General features: G+C 48.0%; 2 protein-coding genes across 3 annotated transcripts; one reads left to right on the top strand and one right to left on the bottom strand.

The window, feature by feature from the left end:
* Positions 1-217: 217 nt before the first annotated feature.
* Positions 218-2,764, top strand: HSD17B10 (hydroxysteroid 17-beta dehydrogenase 10). 2 transcript variants are annotated; one of them, XM_080794875.1, is made up of 6 exons: positions 218-474; positions 842-1,006; positions 1,635-1,799; positions 1,912-2,040; positions 2,122-2,230; positions 2,430-2,764. In XM_080794875.1, the coding sequence occupies exons 1-6, from the start codon at positions 448-450 to the stop codon at positions 2,618-2,620; spliced, it is 786 nt and encodes a 261-aa protein (XP_080651001.1). In that variant the 5' UTR covers positions 218-447; the 3' UTR covers positions 2,621-2,764. The 2 variants fall into 2 exon arrangements, with proteins under 2 accessions (XP_080651001.1, XP_080651002.1); XM_080794876.1 differs by lacking the exon at positions 842-1,006 and having other exon boundaries at positions 256-474.
* A 156-nt stretch (positions 2,765-2,920) lies between these two features.
* RIBC1 (RIB43A domain with coiled-coils 1) lies at positions 2,921-17,447 on the bottom strand. The gene is made up of 8 exons (XM_080831286.1): positions 17,212-17,447; positions 16,775-16,866; positions 10,538-10,654; positions 9,137-9,218; positions 8,588-8,932; positions 4,084-4,202; positions 3,257-3,651; positions 2,921-3,141 (listed from the first exon to the last, which is right to left on the bottom strand). Exons 3-8 carry the CDS (start codon positions 10,652-10,654, stop codon positions 3,060-3,062), a joined length of 1,140 nt encoding a protein of 379 aa, XP_080687412.1. The 5' UTR covers positions 16,775-16,866; positions 17,212-17,447; the 3' UTR covers positions 2,921-3,059.
* Positions 17,448-17,477: the final 30 nt, after the last annotated feature.

Genomic DNA, 17,477 nt, shown 5'->3' with positions numbered 1-17,477 from the left:
TTTCCTCCAACTGAACTGTGTCCTGCTGGAAAACATGAACCTTTTAGTATTCCCCTTGGTATCCCCAGTGACCCGCACACGGCCTGGAATACGACTCTCACATATTTATGCTTGAATGAAGGCTTTTTCTGCGGATTAAGGAAAACTCTCAATCTCCTGTCCACCTACACCCCCGCGGAGTTGGCCGCCTGCCCAGACAACAGCTAGAGAGTCAGGCGGAGAGTGTGGCTGATACTGAGATGCGGAAATCCGGTTCTTTTCCAGGTGAAGTAACTCGGGAGACACCTTGGGGGGGGGCTCGCTCTCTCCGCGGGGGACGCTTGCTGCCGACGCCACGCCCCGAAGTCTTGCTCCGCGGCCCGCCCCCTCGCCCTCCCCACCGCCCTCCTCTGCCTTGGCCAATCAGCGCCCGCCTGCCCGTCCCGCCCGCGGAGAGTTCGGAGCAAGATGGCTGCGGCGTGTCAGAGCGTCAAGGTAGTGGGGACTTCGTTCCTCCTGGCTGCTCCGCCGCGCCAGCTGGAACGCGGCCATGGATCTGGGGGGAAGAGCTCGGTGCCGGGCGAAAGGGTCACATTTATGTAGGCTTGGTAGTGCGGCGGTTGGGCTCGGGAGGTGAAGGTCAACTCTCCGCGGCACATGTGTGTGGGGTGACTGGGTGGGCTGTCTGGGGGTGAGACACCAGAGGTCCTGTCCTGAAGGAGAGGAAACACAACTGGGTCACACCGCCGTCGCCGAAGCCTGGAGAACACAGGAACTTCCGTCGCAGAAGCTTGGAGAACAGGCAGATGAAAGAGTGGGGGTGGTCTACACGGTGTACCGTTGACCGATCCTTTCTTCACAGGGCCTGGTTGCTCTAATAACCGGAGGAGCCTCTGGTCTAGGTCTGGCCACAGCAGAGCGACTGGTGGGGCAAGGGGCCACTGCTGTGCTTGTAGACCTGCCCAACTCTGATGGGGAGGTCCAAGCCAATAAGTTAGGGAAGAGCTGCGCCTTTGCCCCAGCTGATGTAAGTGTGGGTATGAGGTCGCCAAAACTGACCTGGGAACCCGTGGTGTCCTCCTTCCCTAAGGGTGATATCTGTGTGGTTGGTGGACCCATCTCCTTGTCCCTTTTGGCCTGAGCCATTCGTCCAGCACTGTGGGAGCACCTACAATAAGAAATGTACAAAGCCTGGATCCACAGCAGTGGGAATGGGAACTGGATATATCAGAATCTCTCCGAGGGGGTATGGATAGTTTGAAAATGCATATTGTGCCCTGTAATTTTATATTTACAAAGTTGAAAAACTTTTCACAAAACAAACTACAGAAAGTAAAAACTGGATGAAATCACCTTAGCGGATAGAGGTATAAAAAAGCTAGTTTATCATCATATCAATAATTCTTGAAACTGCTCTGGTCCACAGAAATTTCCAGGGGCATGTGAATTTATCAAAAGAGGGTATAGGTTTGAAAACAGTTTTGAGCACTATGGCACCTAACATTTTCACTTTTGCCCCATTCTTATGTTTTCTTTTGGCCTCCTCCTTGCTTACACAAGTTACTCAGAGACTAGACCTGCTCTTCCCTTGCCCAGGTTTAGTGGTGAGTGTGTGTGCTGGGAGATGAATACCTTCTCCACCTCTCCCTTTGAAGGTGACCTCAGAGAAGGACGTGCAAGCAGCCCTGACTCTAGCTAAAGAAAAGTTTGGCCGTGTGGATGTGGCAGTCAACTGTGCAGGCATTGCAGTGGCCATGAAGACATACAACTTAAAGAAGAATCAGGCCCATTCCTTGGAGGACTTCCAGCGAGTTCTTAATGTAAGGTCTTGGAGGTTCCCCAGGGGTGTGAGTAAAAGGTATTTGGCTGTGGGTGCCTCCAAAGTTTTTAGGGGACAAAAGGTCCTACAGCATGTCTCTGCTGGTCTTTCAGGTGAATCTCCTGGGCACCTTCAATGTGATCCGCCTGGTGGCCAGTGAGATGAGCCAGAACCAACCAGACCAGGGAGGCCAACGTGGGGTCATCATCAACACTGCCAGCGTGGCTGCCTTTGAGGGCCAGGTGTGTGGGCAAGGGCAAGATTTGTGCCTCCTTGGTGACTTATTAGGGCCCTTCCATGTATGACCTCTACTCCTTCTCCAGGTTGGACAAGCTGCATACTCTGCTTCCAAGGGGGGCATAGTGGGCATGACCCTGCCCATTGCTCGGGATCTGGCTCCCATGGGCATCCGAGTGATGACCATTGCTCCAGGTAGAGGTTTTCCCTCCCTGCCACACCTGGGTTTGGGTAGGATTCATGGGCGTTTGAGAGGGGAAACTATCTACTAGCTCAGCAGCAACAGCCTTCCATTTCTGGGCATCGGGAAGTACCATAGGTAGAGCTGAGGTGAAGAGGGACCAGGTAAGTGTGAAAGGAAGGGTGGGCCTCTGACTCTGACTATCTTATCTAGGCCTGTTTGGCACCCCGCTGCTCACCACCCTCCCAGAAAAAGTGCGCAACTTCTTAGCCAGCCAGGTGCCCTTCCCCAGCCGACTGGGTGATCCCGCTGAGTATGCTCATCTGGTACAAGCTATCATTGAGAACCCATTCATCAATGGAGAGGTCATCCGGCTGGATGGGGCCATCCGCATGCAGCCTTGAAGGGAGAGGGCAGAGAAAGCACACGCTCTTCATTCCTTGCTTCCCTTGGAGTACTTTACAGCAACCTGGGAGGAAGTCCCACAGCCATCTTGTAACTGCCTAGCTATCACACTCTGTACCTAATAAAGTCTCTTATTTCTCACATGGAGGGCGTAACACTGTGTGCTGGGGAAACCGGCATGGGGAAGAAAGGTGAATGGGTGAAGACTGACAGGGTAAGATGCTCCAAGCCAGGGGTGGGGTGGGAAAGGCAGTACCTCATACTTTTAGTGTCCCTTGACAGCACATGGCCTTGATTTTAGTGAATAACTTTATTACCTAGGGTCAAAGGTATAGGGATAGTGGGAGAAGGGGTTGGGGGAGGGGGCCTGCAGCATTCTCCTGACTCCAAGCCTTCATGAGCTTGATGAGGGAGAAGAGAGAGATGAACATCTTGGGTTCAGCGGCTGCTGGTGTTGAACTGTAGGTGGTACTGGGCCGTAGGTTGATTGGTATAGATTATAGAATTCAGATAATTCTGCCTGTGAAAGAAGTACAGAGGCGTCAGAGGCATGAGCTGATGAGCTCTCCCTCTCTCCCTAAGCCTTCCCATCCCTCCCTCGGCATTCATCCACATTGCCACTCCCTAGAACTCACTGGGCTTTTTGCTCCTTAGCCAGCTGCTGATTGAAGGAGCCCAGCCCCCTTCGAAATTCAGCACAAAGTTCCCTCTCCTGCTCCTCTAGCTCCATTGCTGCCTGGGCCAGGTGAAAGGCCTGGCTCTCCCATTTGGCATCCAGTGCTTGGTCGGCTTGATGCTGTGCCTCCTTTTCATGGCGTTGCACCTCCTGGTCTTTCCTGATGGCAGCTCTCTGCTCTGGAGTCATGCCCTTCCAGCAATAGGGCAGGACCCGGTGGGGAGCCACAGGGTTCTGGGCAACCTGGGGGTTCTCAGTCAGTAGGTCACTGGTGATCTGGTTCTGGATCTCCATGAGGTTGGCCTCCTGTTCGTGCTGACGCTCATGGCGCTGACGCTCAGCCAGTGCGGCTGCCTGGTGGGGCCCCAAATATGAGCATTAGGGTACCCAACTTCAGGGAACTCCCAGTCACAGGGGAGGGGAAGACATTGCCCTACTCTCCTCCATCTCTGGGAGAGAAGGAATAGCTCTTGCCTGGACTTTAAATGACCTGACTGGGGGAGGGGTGGAACGGACAGGGAACTTCCTTGCCCTCTGGAAACCCTTAGACGGAGGGGCTGGGGAAGGAAGGGTGATGTTCTGCTTTGAGGTCATCCTGAGTCTGGATGTGGGGAAGAGCATCTTCTGCACTAAGAGGGTCCTTAGGTTAAAAGGGACGTCCTCCGGTAGATGAGAGGGCTGGTGTTGATTCAAGAAAGGCGGTGTGGGCAAAGACATGGCTAAGTTCCCCATGACTTTGTTCAAGGGGTTGGGTGAGCCCGGTGCACTGAATGGCCCAGGCCATACCTGGGCTTTGTTGGCATTGGCCATAGCAGACATCATAGCCACGCGACAGGACTCCTCTAGCTTGGCCAGCTGGGCAGCCCGCATGTCCACGGCAAGGCGCAGTTGGTCATTAAGCATATCTACACACAGAAATATGGCCAGGGCACTATACTTGCCTGCTCCATTCCTGGTTCACTCATTCAGCCATTCAACAAGCTTGGATGTGTGTATGTGTATGCTTGGGAGGGGAATTTCTTAATTGTAGGGATGTGGAAGGAGTTATTCTTTGGGCTTAGGGATAGCCAGAGTAGCAGCAACAAGGATTTCTCAAGTGCCTAAGTGAAAGATGCAAGGAGATGGACCAAGCAAGATGGTACCACTGTGTGGGAAGGGCAATGACAGGTGTATACAGGCATTATGAGAGCTTTCAGTGCTGGGTGAGAGGAAGGCTTCCAGGAGGAGGTGATCCTTGAAATGTGCATTGCATATAGAAAGGGAGAGGAAAGGGCATGCCAAACCACGTTTTCATCTAGCCATACCGGTGTCCTTGCTGTTTGTAGATCATGTCAAATACTCCTGCCTCAGGGATTTGTAATGAACACTATTCTTGGCTCCTGCTCTCTCGCTTCCCCCAGGTCTTGCTCAGATATCGCCACCTTGGTGAGGCCTTTGCTGTCTCTCCTACCTAAAATTGCAACCTTCCTGTTCCCAACATTTATCCCCCTTACCTGATTTATTTTTCTCCCTACCATCTGTCACCATCCAATATACTCTACATTTCACTGATGTTGTCTATTGCCTTTCTCTCTCCTCCTTGGTCCAGGGATTTTGTCTGTTTTATTCACCCCCATGCCCAGAACCTAGATCAGAGCCTGGCACATAGTAGGTGCTCAGTAAATATTTGTCAAATGAATGAAGGAAACCAAGAAACAGTATGGTCTGTATCTGAAACTACAAATAGTCTGCTCTTGCTGGAGGATAAAATGCAAGTGGCTAGGGAGCTCTGCAGGGGCCAGACTAAGGGCCAGAAACTCACCCCAAAGGTGATGGGGAACATGGAAGGATTTTAAGCAAAGGGGCAACACAATTAGATTTGTATTTTAGAAAGCTCCTCCCAGGGACCAGTATAGAATGCAGTAAGGCTGGTGGGAGACCGTGGAGGTCAGGAAGGCATCTTGGAGGGCTCAAAGCAAGCCCAATATATAGAAGGTTGCATTAGCAGTATGTGATGAGAGTAAAGGAGAGAGAGAGATTTGGATGCTTCCCAGGGTCCTGGCTCAGGTGACTGGGTACATGGTGTGGCCACCACTGGAAATAGAAGATCTAGAATGAAGAGCAGGCTTGGAAGCATGGATGAATTGTTTAGGAAGGCTGAATTGAAGGTGGTCAGCAGGCAGAGGTGGTGACACGGCAGCTGAAACCAGAACGAGGGCCAGGGGCACCTGAGGTGAGTGTGCAGGGGAGGGAAAGCAGTGTGCCAGGGACCAAGTCTCAAGAAGAAAGGTGTAAAGGAAAAGAAGCCCACAAAGGGCAGACACAGAGGGAATGGTCAGAGAGCTAAGAGCAGAATGGACTAGTACTGAAGCCAAGGAAGAGAGGCTCAAGAAGGATGTGATCAGAGTCAAGTGTAGCAAGAAAGGTCCAGGCAAGGAGGAACGACTAGGAAAAAAAAGCCTCTTATACTGGATAACACAAAGAATAGTGTCGGTGAAGTTGGGTGGGGAGAAAGGAGATCTCCCAGGGAGTTGAGGTGTGACTGGAAAGGAAGAAAAGACAGCAAACAAGCAGATTTTTCAACACGTACGGCTGTAAAGGGAGACAGCTATCGCACAGCACCTAGAGGAGTCACGGGGTGCAAGGAGGCTTTAATTTTTTTAAAGAGGGGTTAGACATAAGCATGTTTACAGCAGACACAGAAGGGACCAGGGGAAGGGGAAATGTTGAAAACACAGGGCAGGGGACACCTGAGAGAGCACAGCCTGGGGGTGGGTGGAGGGAGAGGCAGGGATCGTGGGGGTCCTCACAGAGTGCATTATTTGCTCACCCTTTCCCACATTCCATCCAGGCTTAGCATTCTGTTCCTTTGCAAACTGTTCCCCTGCCTCAGGCCTCCAGATCTCTCCCTGTAGCCCAGACTGGTTATGTACCCCTGTAGGATCATAGAGATAACATGGCTGCCTGTTGGCCGCCTCCTCCTGGTTATAACAGTCTTCTATCTTACCTCCTTGTCTCTGGTCTTCCCCTCTAATCCAGTCCTCACAACAGCTGGCAAAGTTTTGTGTCTAAAACACAAATCACGTGGCCCCAGTGGACAACACCCTCTCCGTCCCATAGCTCCTACCTCACTCGTAAAAGCCAAAGTCTGCACTATGGCCTGGAAGGCCTACTGGATCTGGCCCCTTCACCTCTCTGACCTCATTTACCATTACTCTTCCCCTCAGTTGGCCTACTTCAGCTACTCTGGCCCCACTGCCATTCCCCAAACATTCCAGACACCCTCTCTCCCTCCTCTGGGACTTTGTTCTAGCTACTTCCTCTATTTGGACAGTTCTTCCCTTGATTGTTCGCATTGCTCACTTCTTTGTCTTCAGATCTGTATTCAAAGGTTACCTCAGTGAGGTTTTCCTTATTTAAAATGGCAATTGTGCATCCCTCTCCCAAAGTCCCCATGTACCCCGTTTCATGCTTTATTTTTCTTCTGCGCAACTATCTTAACCACCTTATACAGTTGACCCTTGAACAATGTGGGGCTTAGCCAACCAAATCTTAAAAAGAAGAAAAAAAGAAAAAAAAGAAAACCATAGGGGAGAGAAAATACGTTTATAGTATTATATTTATTTTTAAAAATCCACATATAAGTGGACCTGTGCAGTTCAAACCTGTGTTGTTCAAGGGTTCACTGTGTATTTTACTATTTTACCTCGTTTATTGTCTGTCCCCAGGAGAGTGTGAACTCCACGACAGCAAGGATTTTTCTATTTGTTCACTGTGCCAGGCACAAAATAGGTGGCTAAATATATACTGAATATTGAAATGGTCTTGTCACTCTGCTTAAAACCCTTAAATGGTTAACCACTGCCTATGCAATAAAGTCACAATTCCTTAGTTTGGTGTAGAAAACTCTTGCACATCTTCTCTTCCTCCAAGCCCTCAACCCTATGCTGCACGAACACTAAACTATTCATGCATCCTAAACCCTTGGACCATTCACAGCCCCAGTTCTCTACCTCTTGCTTCCCCCTCTGCTTAGAATGACCTTTTCTTGACCCTCTCCCTGACTTGGAAAAATTGTACCCAACTTTTCCGAATTGGTTTCTAACAGCTGACTTGTGCCACCCCCCTATCCTGCCTCCCTTTTCTTTTCTTTTTTTTTTTTTAAGATTTTATTTATTTATTTGACAGAGATCACAAGTAGGCAGAGAGGCAGGCAGAGAGAGAGAGAGAGAGAGAGAGAGAGAGAGAGAGGAGGAAGCAGGCTCCCTGCTGAGCAGAGAGCCCGATGCGGGGCTTGATCCCAGGACCCTGAGATCATGACCTGAGCCGAAGGCAGAGGCTTAACCCACCGAGGCACCCAGGCGCCCCATGCCTCCCTTTTCTTGTTAGAATTGACCACCCCCATACTGATGTTCCCTCCATGTCCTATAAACTCTTCTGTCACAGTACCTGTCACAGCACCTACCAGTGTTAAAGCATATTTTCTGATGAATGACTTGTCCATTTCCTCTTTCTCTAAACTGATTTTCTAGAAGGGGTAATGGTTCCATGGGACCGTGGAGGGCAGGGTGCTTGTCTTGTTTACTTTGTTCCCTAATTGTTCATTCAACAATGATTTACTGAGCTCCTGACACTGTGGTAGGCACTGTATGAGGCAGCTGGGATACAGAAGTGGAAATGAGAGATGCGGTTTGCCTTTAGTGAGCTGACATTTTGGAGAAAAGACAGACATCCCACAAATACTTCCCAAATCAGTGATATCTCTGACAAGCGGCAAACTGAACAAGATGCTGCAACAGGGATGACTTGAAAGGTGAGCAGTGCAAATAGATGAGATGATCCTAGCCCTCGAAGGGCTTACTCTAACAGAAGAGGAGGATGTGGTTGCACAGTGTCATGGTGATAGTAGCTCCTGGTTACTGAGCACTGATGTTTGTGCTTTACATACAGTGTCTCATTTAATTCTCATATGAGCTCTGTGTGGCATGGATTATTATCCCCATCTTAAAGATGAGGAAGCTAAAGCACTGAGAAGAAAATTCATTTGCCTAAACCCGGTGATAAGTGGCAGAGCTGATAGGTCTGTTTTCACTATGCTGCCTCCACATAATGGAGTTCCAGGCTGACTGGGTACCAATGGCTACACTGTCAGTTACTGAAGGAGGTCGGGGAGTTTGGGGTCTGCTCAGTCTAACCTTTCCACATCAGCTCTGTGGGTAACTGGACCTCCCCACTCCCTGGGCCCTGAACCTGGCTGAGAACAACTCCCTACCAGGCCTCAGGTCTCAGCGTAGAGGGCACAGCTACTTACCCGCGCACTTCTCATCGTCCTGGACTTGTTGTTGCTCCTGCAGCTGCCTCTCCAGGCTGTGTCTGAACTGCTCCTGCTGCATTTTCAGGCACATGGCCCTCTCCAGGTCCTCCCCAGCAAAGCACTGCAAGCTGGCTGGGCCATAGGGGGGATCGCTGGGGCCAAGATGGGCTGGAAACTCCATCCAGAGTCGGCCAGGATCCCAAAGGTCAAATTCTCGCCGATTCTTGAGCTGCTGCTTTTGCTCCCGAAATTCCTGGACTTTCTTGTTCAGCCGACGTGTCCGTTCTGCCTCTTCCTTCTCTAGCATCTGGGCTACTAGATCATACTGTTCCTGGTAGGTACCTGGGGGTGGTAGGCAGGAACATGGAGAAGGCCCCACCAGAGAGACAAAGCCCACTCAGCATGGCTTCTGCTCCCAAGGCCCATCTGGTTTGTCCCACCACACCCCAGGCCTCAGGCCCCACTCCAGGGCAGAACTGCCCTACCTCAGCCCACTCAGGCCCTTACACTATCCTTCTTGGCTTGCCCTTAGCCTTGAGCTTTTACCATAAGCTGCCTCTTTGCTCTGCTCTGTTGCCTCTCGAAGCTTTCGCTCTTCCACTTGGCTGTTGAGGGCTTTGACATCCACCTGATCCCAAAGAAACAAGCTAAATCAGGGTAGGGGACCAACAGTGGGCCTTGAATACCCGAACACAAACTGCTCAGAACTTACCCGCTTCAGAATCCTCCTACAGATCCTCAGTACCTACTGGATAACGTTCTACCACCTGAACATGTTTTGTAAGCCCCTCACTGGTCTAGCCTCTGCCTCAGTCTCCAGCCTTATCTCAGTACCTTCTTCCTCCGCCCCACCCTCAGAGCTACTGGCTTACAGTTTCCTGTGCATCCGACGTTGTTTGGAACAAATAGCCTTTGCTCCAGCTGCTCCCTCCACTTGGAACTCTCTTCCTCTCTTAATCCAAACTCCTATTCATCCTTCAACACCACCTCAGGTCTCACCTTACTGATTCCTTAGGCAGGAGCTACTCCCACAGAATCTAGGACCCACTGTCCACATTATATTGAGGTTTGCCTCTGTCGATGATCTCCTCCACCAGACTGTGAGCACATTAAGGGCAGAGCCTGGGCCTTAGTCACCTTTATCCCCTACTGCCCAACCCAGTTCTCTGCCCAGAGTGGACCCTGAGGAAATGCTCGCCAACCGGATCTCAATCACACCACACATCTCTCAGCCAACTACTTGTTTGTGTCAGGCACTGAGCCACCACCATATGTTAATATTCACTTTCACACTTCCTTTATTTAGCTTCATTTTACTGAGGAGGAGCCTGGAGCTCAGAGAAGATAGGTGACTCATTCAAAGCCACAAATCTAGTAAACAGCAGACCTGGCCCTTGAGCATAGGTACGACGTCTTTTCCAGAATACCGAGCTGCATCTCCCCCCTCTGCCATCCACCTACCTGGCAATCTATTTTTTCTTAAACTATCAATATTTTCTTTTATTTTGATTGTAATTCCTTTAAAACATTTCAAGATAGTGTAATAGGGAATGCAGTTTAGTGAAGAGTAAGTCCCTCCCATCTCGGATGCTCAGCCTGGTTAAGAGTTTCTTATGTGGCCTTCCAGACAGCATGTAGGCATACACAATACCAAATATTCTTTAGACTTCTTTTGGCTCCATGTTACCTGTCTCTCGAGAACTCAGCCCAGAGCTGACTGGCAGAGTGTCAGCTGTCACTGGCTCCTCTTCCCCACTCTCTTCCCCTGCATCCCCAGCCCCCTTCCTTCCCTCACCTGGGAGTGGATGCCTTCTCTCTGTCTCCTTCCTTTCCAGCTGGAGGGCCTGCTTAAATCAATGAGGGCTATAACAGACACTGCTACATTCCTCTCTGGGTGCAGGAGTGAGATGACCGCTGGTCCTAAGAAAGTCCCCATTGCCTACTCACCCCCATGACTCGGGTCCGCACATTGAAGAATCGGCTCTGTCGCTCTTTTTCTCGATTTCTTCTAGCCTCAATGGCTGCCACCTCCTTGGGATCTGGGGACAGGTCTACCTTGTACATCTGGAGCAAGGGTGGGGTGGAATAGCCAATCAGTGCTGACCACCATCCTTGACTACACCCCCACTCCTATTCCTTTCTTCCTACAGCACCAGTAACACCAGTTATTGATTCCTACTGATTTTACTTCCTGATATATCTCTGTCCTACATCTTTGCTGTCACCACCCTAATTCAGGCCTCACAATCAGGTGCCAGACAGTATTCTCAGGAGCCTCAGTGGCTTCCCTTGCTCCAGTTTTACCTTCTCTACTCTTTTATCTGCACTAGCAACGACAGTGATCTTTCTGAAAGCCAATCTGGCCATGGGACACCACAACTTAAAAACTTTAAAAGTAACAGGGCACCTGGCTGGCTCAGTCAGTGGAGCCTGCAACTCTCGATCTCACAGTTTTAAGTTCAAGCTCTATGTTGGGTGTAGAGATCACTCAAAAATAAAAAATCTTGAAAACAAAACAAAACCAAAGCGAAAACCTTTAAAAGCAGCATTAGGGGTGTCTGGGAGTCTGGGTGGCTCCGCTGGTTAAGTGTCTGCCTTCAACTCAGGTCATGATCTCGGGGTTCTGGGATCCTGCCAGTGTTGGGCTCCCTGCTCAGCTTCTCCCTCTTCCTCCGCCCTCCCACCCCAGGTCATGCTTTCTCTAATAAATAAATAAAATCTTTTAAAAGTAAATAAAAGCTTTAAAGCAAATGTCTCCCCGGTGTTTACAAGATAAAGTCTAACCCCCTTTGCCAGATTTATAAAAGTCTTCATGATCTGCCCCTTGCTCATCTTTCCAAGTCTCAAGCTCATTTACAACTCTCCCCTGTTCATGTAATGCTCTGTTCGGTTTTCCCCATTCCAGTAGATGGCACCACTACTTCCCCTTTATTTGTTACTTATTCTCTAGTCACGTGAAAGGCTAGAGGGCTTACATTTGCCTGTGTTCTTTCTCATTTTGGGAAAAGCCCACTTTTGGCAATGTGAGCCAGCCAAAACCACAGCCAAAAACACTTTTGCAAACATAAATCTGATCATGTCTCTCACCTGCTTAAAATCCTCCACTGGCTTCCCACTGCACTTAGAATCAGATCCAAACTCCTTACCATGGGTTTCAAGATCCGGCTCCTGCACACCTTTCCAATTCATCCCACATCACAGTCTCCCTCACTTACAGTCCTCCAGGCATACTGGCCTCCTATCAAGTCCTCCAACACAACAACTGTTCCCATCTCAGGGCCTTTGTACATGGTGTTTCTTTGTTCGGAATACCATTCCTCAACGCCTCCTATAGCTAGTTCCAATCCTTTATCTTTTTTTTAAAAGATTATTTATTTCAGAGAGAGCATGAGAGGGGGAGGGTCAGAGGGAGAAGCAGACTTCCCGCCAAGCAGGGGGCCCTATGCGGACCCGATGAGGACCTGATCCCGGGACTCCAGGACCATGACCTGAGCTGAAGGCAGTCGCTCAACCAACTGAGCCACCCAGGCGCCCACTATTGATTGTTTTTTAAAATTTAAATTCAATTAACATATAATGTATTATTGGTTTCAGAGGTAGAGGTCAGTGATTCGTCAGTCATATTTAACACTCAGTGCTCATTACCTCAGGTGCCCTCTTTAATGTCCATCATCCAGTTACCGTACCCCCCAACCCCCTGATCCTTTAAAAAAAAAACATTTTGTAACTGAAATATTTGATGTATAGAGCAAAATATATATAACCCATATGCAAGTTAAGAAGCATGATAGGACACCCATGAACCAACTCCCCAACTTAAGAAATAGAACTTGATCAATATTATCAAGTGTCTTATGTCTTTTCTCCCTCATCCTTACCCTAAGAGATAACCACTGTGTGAATGTTCACATTTGCTTGCTCATAGGCATTAATATACTATTTATGAACTGAGGGTTTACTGGAAGGGAGGGAGGTAGGGGGATGAGGTAACTGGGTGATGTAATGGGCACTGGGTATTATGTAAGACTGATGAATCACTGACCTCTACCTCTGAAACCAATAATATATTATATGTTAATTGAATTTAAATTAAAAAAATTAATAAATGTAAAAAAAGAAAATATACTGTGTATGTATAGGACTCCCTACACAATATTTTGAAACATTTTCTTATTTTGGAACTTTATAATGTATTATGCAGTATGCATTTTTCTTCATCTTACTTTTTTTCACATATGTTCATTCTATCATTTAGCAAATATTTATGGAGTGCCTACTGTCAGACACTCCTTTAAGCAGCTGGGAGACATCAAAGAACGAAACTGAAGAGAATCTGAGTCTTTGTGGAGGTTACTTTTTAGTGGGGTCAGAGAGACAATAAACAGTACATTAAAGAGTTTGTAAGAAGATGGTAAGTGCTATGGGGAAAAATATAGAGCAGAATAAAGGGACTTGGAAGCACCAAGGAAATGGGGAGGGTTGCAATTTTCAATGTGGAAACCAGGGAAGACATAATTGAAAAGGTAATATTGGAGCAAATACTTGAAGGTGAAGGAGTCACCCAGGCAAATATCCAGGAAGAGAACACTCCAGGCAGAGGAACAAGTACAAAGGCCTTAAGGTGGACACAAAAGGCACACATTCAGGTGAACAATAGGGAGGCAAGTGAGTGGAGGAGAGGTAGGTAGGAAATGGTATTAGAGAGATAATAGGGGGGACAGAGCATGTAGGACTTTAAAGGCTGTGGCTTTTACTCTGAGAGAAATGGCAGCCACTGGAGGGTTTTGAGCATGGGAATGATGGCTGCTGTGTGAACAGACTGGTGTCTAATAGACTGGCTACTGTGTGAATAGACTGAGGGGACCAGAGGCAAGACTAGAAGCAGGGAGACCAGACAGGAGGCTTTTGCAGCTGTCCAGGCAAGAGATGATGGTGAATCATATCAGGTTAGTAGCAACAGAGATCATGAGAAGTGGTCAGATTCTGGATATATTTTGAAGGTAGAGCCAATAGGACTTCCTGATGGATCAGATGTGCAGTATGAAAACAGTATTAAGAATGACTTCAAAGATTTGAGCTGGGGCAATCAGAGGGATGGAGCTGCTATCAACTAAATAGTCTGTGTAGGGACAACAGTATGGGATGGGACGGGGGGAGGGTAGGATCAAGAGGTCAGTTTGGGAAGTGTTGAGTTGGAGAGGTCTATTACATAGCCACTGATAACAGACAGATGGTACAGTGAATTTTATTGTTAGTCCAAAAGATCTGCTGCTTCTCCTACCAGAAGGCTATGCATCCGTATCTCATTGCCCTCAATGGTTGGTTTTGCCCTCTGCTGTGGGAGAATTGACATGTGCTATTCCCAAACAGAACTAAGAGCCATTATGTAACTGCCCCTCGCCCCCTTTTTCCTCTTCACTCTCTGCTATGAGACTGGCAGTGCCCAGCTAAGGGCTGCTCCTTCAGTCTTGGTTCTGGGATGATGACATAGAGCAGAGATGTAGCCAACCCACATCAGACGAGAAGCACGAGTGAGAATCCTTGTTTTTCTAAGCTGCTGAGATTTGGGGGTTGTCTGTAACCTCAGCATAATTTAACTTATCTTGACTGATACAAAGGAATTTAAAGCTATAAAGCTGTAAGAGATCTGTAAGGGAGTAAGCATAGATGGTGGATAAGAATGCCCCAGGGAAGATGGGGAAAGGAGGAGGAGTCAGCACTGGAGACACAGGTGGAGTGTCTGGTGAGGTGGGAGGAAACCCAGGAGTGTGGTGTCTGAGAAGCTTTTGGGAGAGAGCGAGCAACTGATGATATGTTAAAATGAGGATTGAGAACTGACAGGTTTAGTAACATGAGGGATGCTGATGACCTTAACAGAAACATTTCTGGTGGGGTTGTGGGGATGAAAACCTGACCGAAGTAAGCTCAAGAGAGACAAGGACTCCGCACAAACAACCCAGTTTATTATTATTTTTTAACCGCAAAAGAGGGAGAAAGAACCTGTAGATTTAAAGAAATATATATACAGGTGGGAAAGTTTCTCTAGCAGATACCTAGGAGTGCAAGTGCTAATCACAGGGCATAAGCGTACTTGACTTTACAAGATAACGTTGTTTTCCAAGGAGATTTTACCAATTTACACTTTCACCATAGTGTATAAAAACTCCAGTAGCTCCACATCCTCAGTAATACTTGGTATGGCAGATTTTAATTTTTGCCAATTGGTGAGTTTAAAATTATAATTACCAATTTTTATTGGAATTATCATTATTGCTAGTGAGATTGCACATCTTTTCATGTGTGTTTGACCATTTTTTATTACTCTTCTGTGAAGTGCTCATTAATACCTTTTGTTTATTTTTAAATCAAGTTGCTTGTCCTTTTCTTATTAATTTTAGGAGTTATATATTCTACATACTAATCATTTCTTAGTTTAAATGTGGCAAATAGGGGTACCTGGGTGGCTCAGTCAGTTAAGTCCCTACCTTCAACTCGGGTTGTGATCCTGGGGGCCTGGGATTGAGCCCCAAGTCGGGCTCTCTGCTCAGCACTGCTTCTCCCTTTCCCTCTCCCTCTGCCCCTCCCTGTGCCTGTGCTCTTGGGCACATGCTTTCTCTCTCTCTCTCTGACAAATAAATACATAAATAAATAAAATCTTTAAAAAATAAATGTGGTAAACATCTCCAATTTGTGACTTGTCTTTTCATTTCATTGTTTTTAAAATAATATTTATTTATTTATTTTTAAATATTTTATTTTTTTATTTGACAGGGAGAGAGACAGGACAAGCAGGGAGAGTGGAAAGCAGAGGGAGAGGGAGAGGGAGAGGGAGAGCTCCTGCTGAGCAAGGAGCCCAAATCAGGCCTCTATCCCAGGGACCATAACCTGGGCTGAAGGCAGCCCCTTAACCAACTGAGCCACCCAGGTGCCCCTATTTATTTAATTTTAAAGTAAGCTCTATGCCCAGTGTGGGGCCTGAACTTGTGACCTTGAGATCAAGAGTCAACATGCTCTACTGACTGAGCCAGTCAGGTGTCCCCTCACTTTATTATTATTTTATGGTAACAGTCGATACAGAAAAAGTATGGTTAATACTCATGTAAGTTATGAAGCACAGCAAAATGAACACCTGTGAACCCTCTGCAGAAGCCAGAAAATAAAACATTATCAATACTCCAGAAGTTTTCTGTGTGCACCTACCCATTTTTTCACTTCCTTCATGCTGTAATTTGGATGAATTTAAATGTAGTCAAATTCAGCGATCCTTTCCTTTAAGCTTAGGAGTTTTCATTATTTAAGAAATCCCCTGAGGTCATATTCCACTGTTTGTTGGAAAATGTCTAGAATTTGGCCTTTCTCATTTAAATTTTTAATCCATTTGGAATTGCACTTTATAGACAGTGTGAGAGGAAGGGATCCAATTTGATTTTTTTCCAAGTTCCATCTCATCTTTTTAAATGGAACACTAGTTCCTGTCAATTATATGAGATTGCTGTCCCTTGGTCATTTTGTCCCCCCAGCCTGATTGTGACTGTTTTTCCCAGTTGAATTCATTTATGGTTCCTCTACTAGATACCATCGACCAAGCTTTCTTACATTCCTGGACTTGTCATTAGACTTTTAGACTCTTCCCAGTCTCCAAATGTCATTTTAAACCATTTTAAACCTGGTTTCAGGAATGGCTGTGGCAACCACCAGATCCTTTCCACGTCTAAGTCTAAGCACCAACTCCAGCCAACTCATTCCATTTGTCACCACAATATAAGGTCAATTATGGGGAAGATGTGGCAGGTATTTTAAGCTTCTTGGATTGCTAAGGCCATGACCTTGTAATGAGCAGGTGGTATAAGGAGATAGGGGGATAAAAGTATGAAGGAGAAGGATAGAAAATATGGAGAACAGAGAGGGAAAAGGGACTGCGGGGGTAGAGAGGGGGTAGGCAGGGGAGAGGCAGAAAAGGAAAGGGGAAGGAACCCAACAGAGTAGTAGACAGGAATGGAGAACAGAGAGCAAGAGAAGGGGAAGGAGGAAAGCAAGGGAGGGGGCCAGAGGGGGATGGAGAGGAGGAAGTGGGGTGGGGATGAAGCATGAGAAGAGAGAGATAAAATGGCGAGAAAGGAAGGAGAATGGAGGTGGAGAGCAGTGGCTTAGGGACACTGACTGCCGGGGGTTCACACAAAATACCTTGCTTAGCAACGATTGTCAATTTTGAAGCTCCTAGGTTGGGTGGCTCAGGTCCAAGGCTATAGTTAGGCTACAGCAACAGTGTCTGAACTCTGCTTGGAGAAAAAGGAGGGAGACAGGGGATAGAGGCAGTACCTATGGCCATAGCTTTCCCCAGCCCGTGTCCCTGCCACTCCAGAGTACCCTCATCTCCCTTCACACTCCATCCCCCTTTTCACCCCAGCCCCTTTCCCACCGCACCCGATCCTTACGCCCATTCCACTGCACTTCCAACCCTACTTTATCCTCAACTTGGTCTGAGCTTCCCTAACACCAAATCCTCCCGCCGGCCCCTCCTTCCCTTACAGCCCTCGCTCCCCGGGGTCTTTCCAATCCCCGACCCTGTTCTTGTTTGAACCTTGCAACCGGCCAGGCTAAAGACTCAGCCAAGCTCCCACCTTCCTCTTGCCCTGGAGGGCATAACCCTGCTGTGACTTGTCTCAGCAAGCGTGGGCTCCAGTCCCGCCTGCTTCATCCGATCCCAAAAGGGGCAGCATCCTCCGTCGCTACCTCCTCTACGGTTAGGTAGGCAGGGTCAGCGGTTTGCGTTGCCACGTAACAAGAAAGGGGGGCGGGACCCAAACTCCCGTTTTAAGCTCGCGCCCTGGCAACGGATCAACAAAACCTCCACGACACGCCCCTGGTTCCGCTCTCGCCGGAAGCC

Source organism: Martes martes (genome assembly GCF_963455335.1).
Source record: "Martes martes genome assembly, chromosome: X".
Lineage (NCBI taxonomy): Eukaryota > Metazoa > Chordata > Mammalia > Carnivora > Mustelidae > Martes > Martes martes.
The sequence above is the reverse complement of the archived record's forward strand: the minus strand, read 5'-3'. Positions and strand labels throughout refer to the sequence as shown.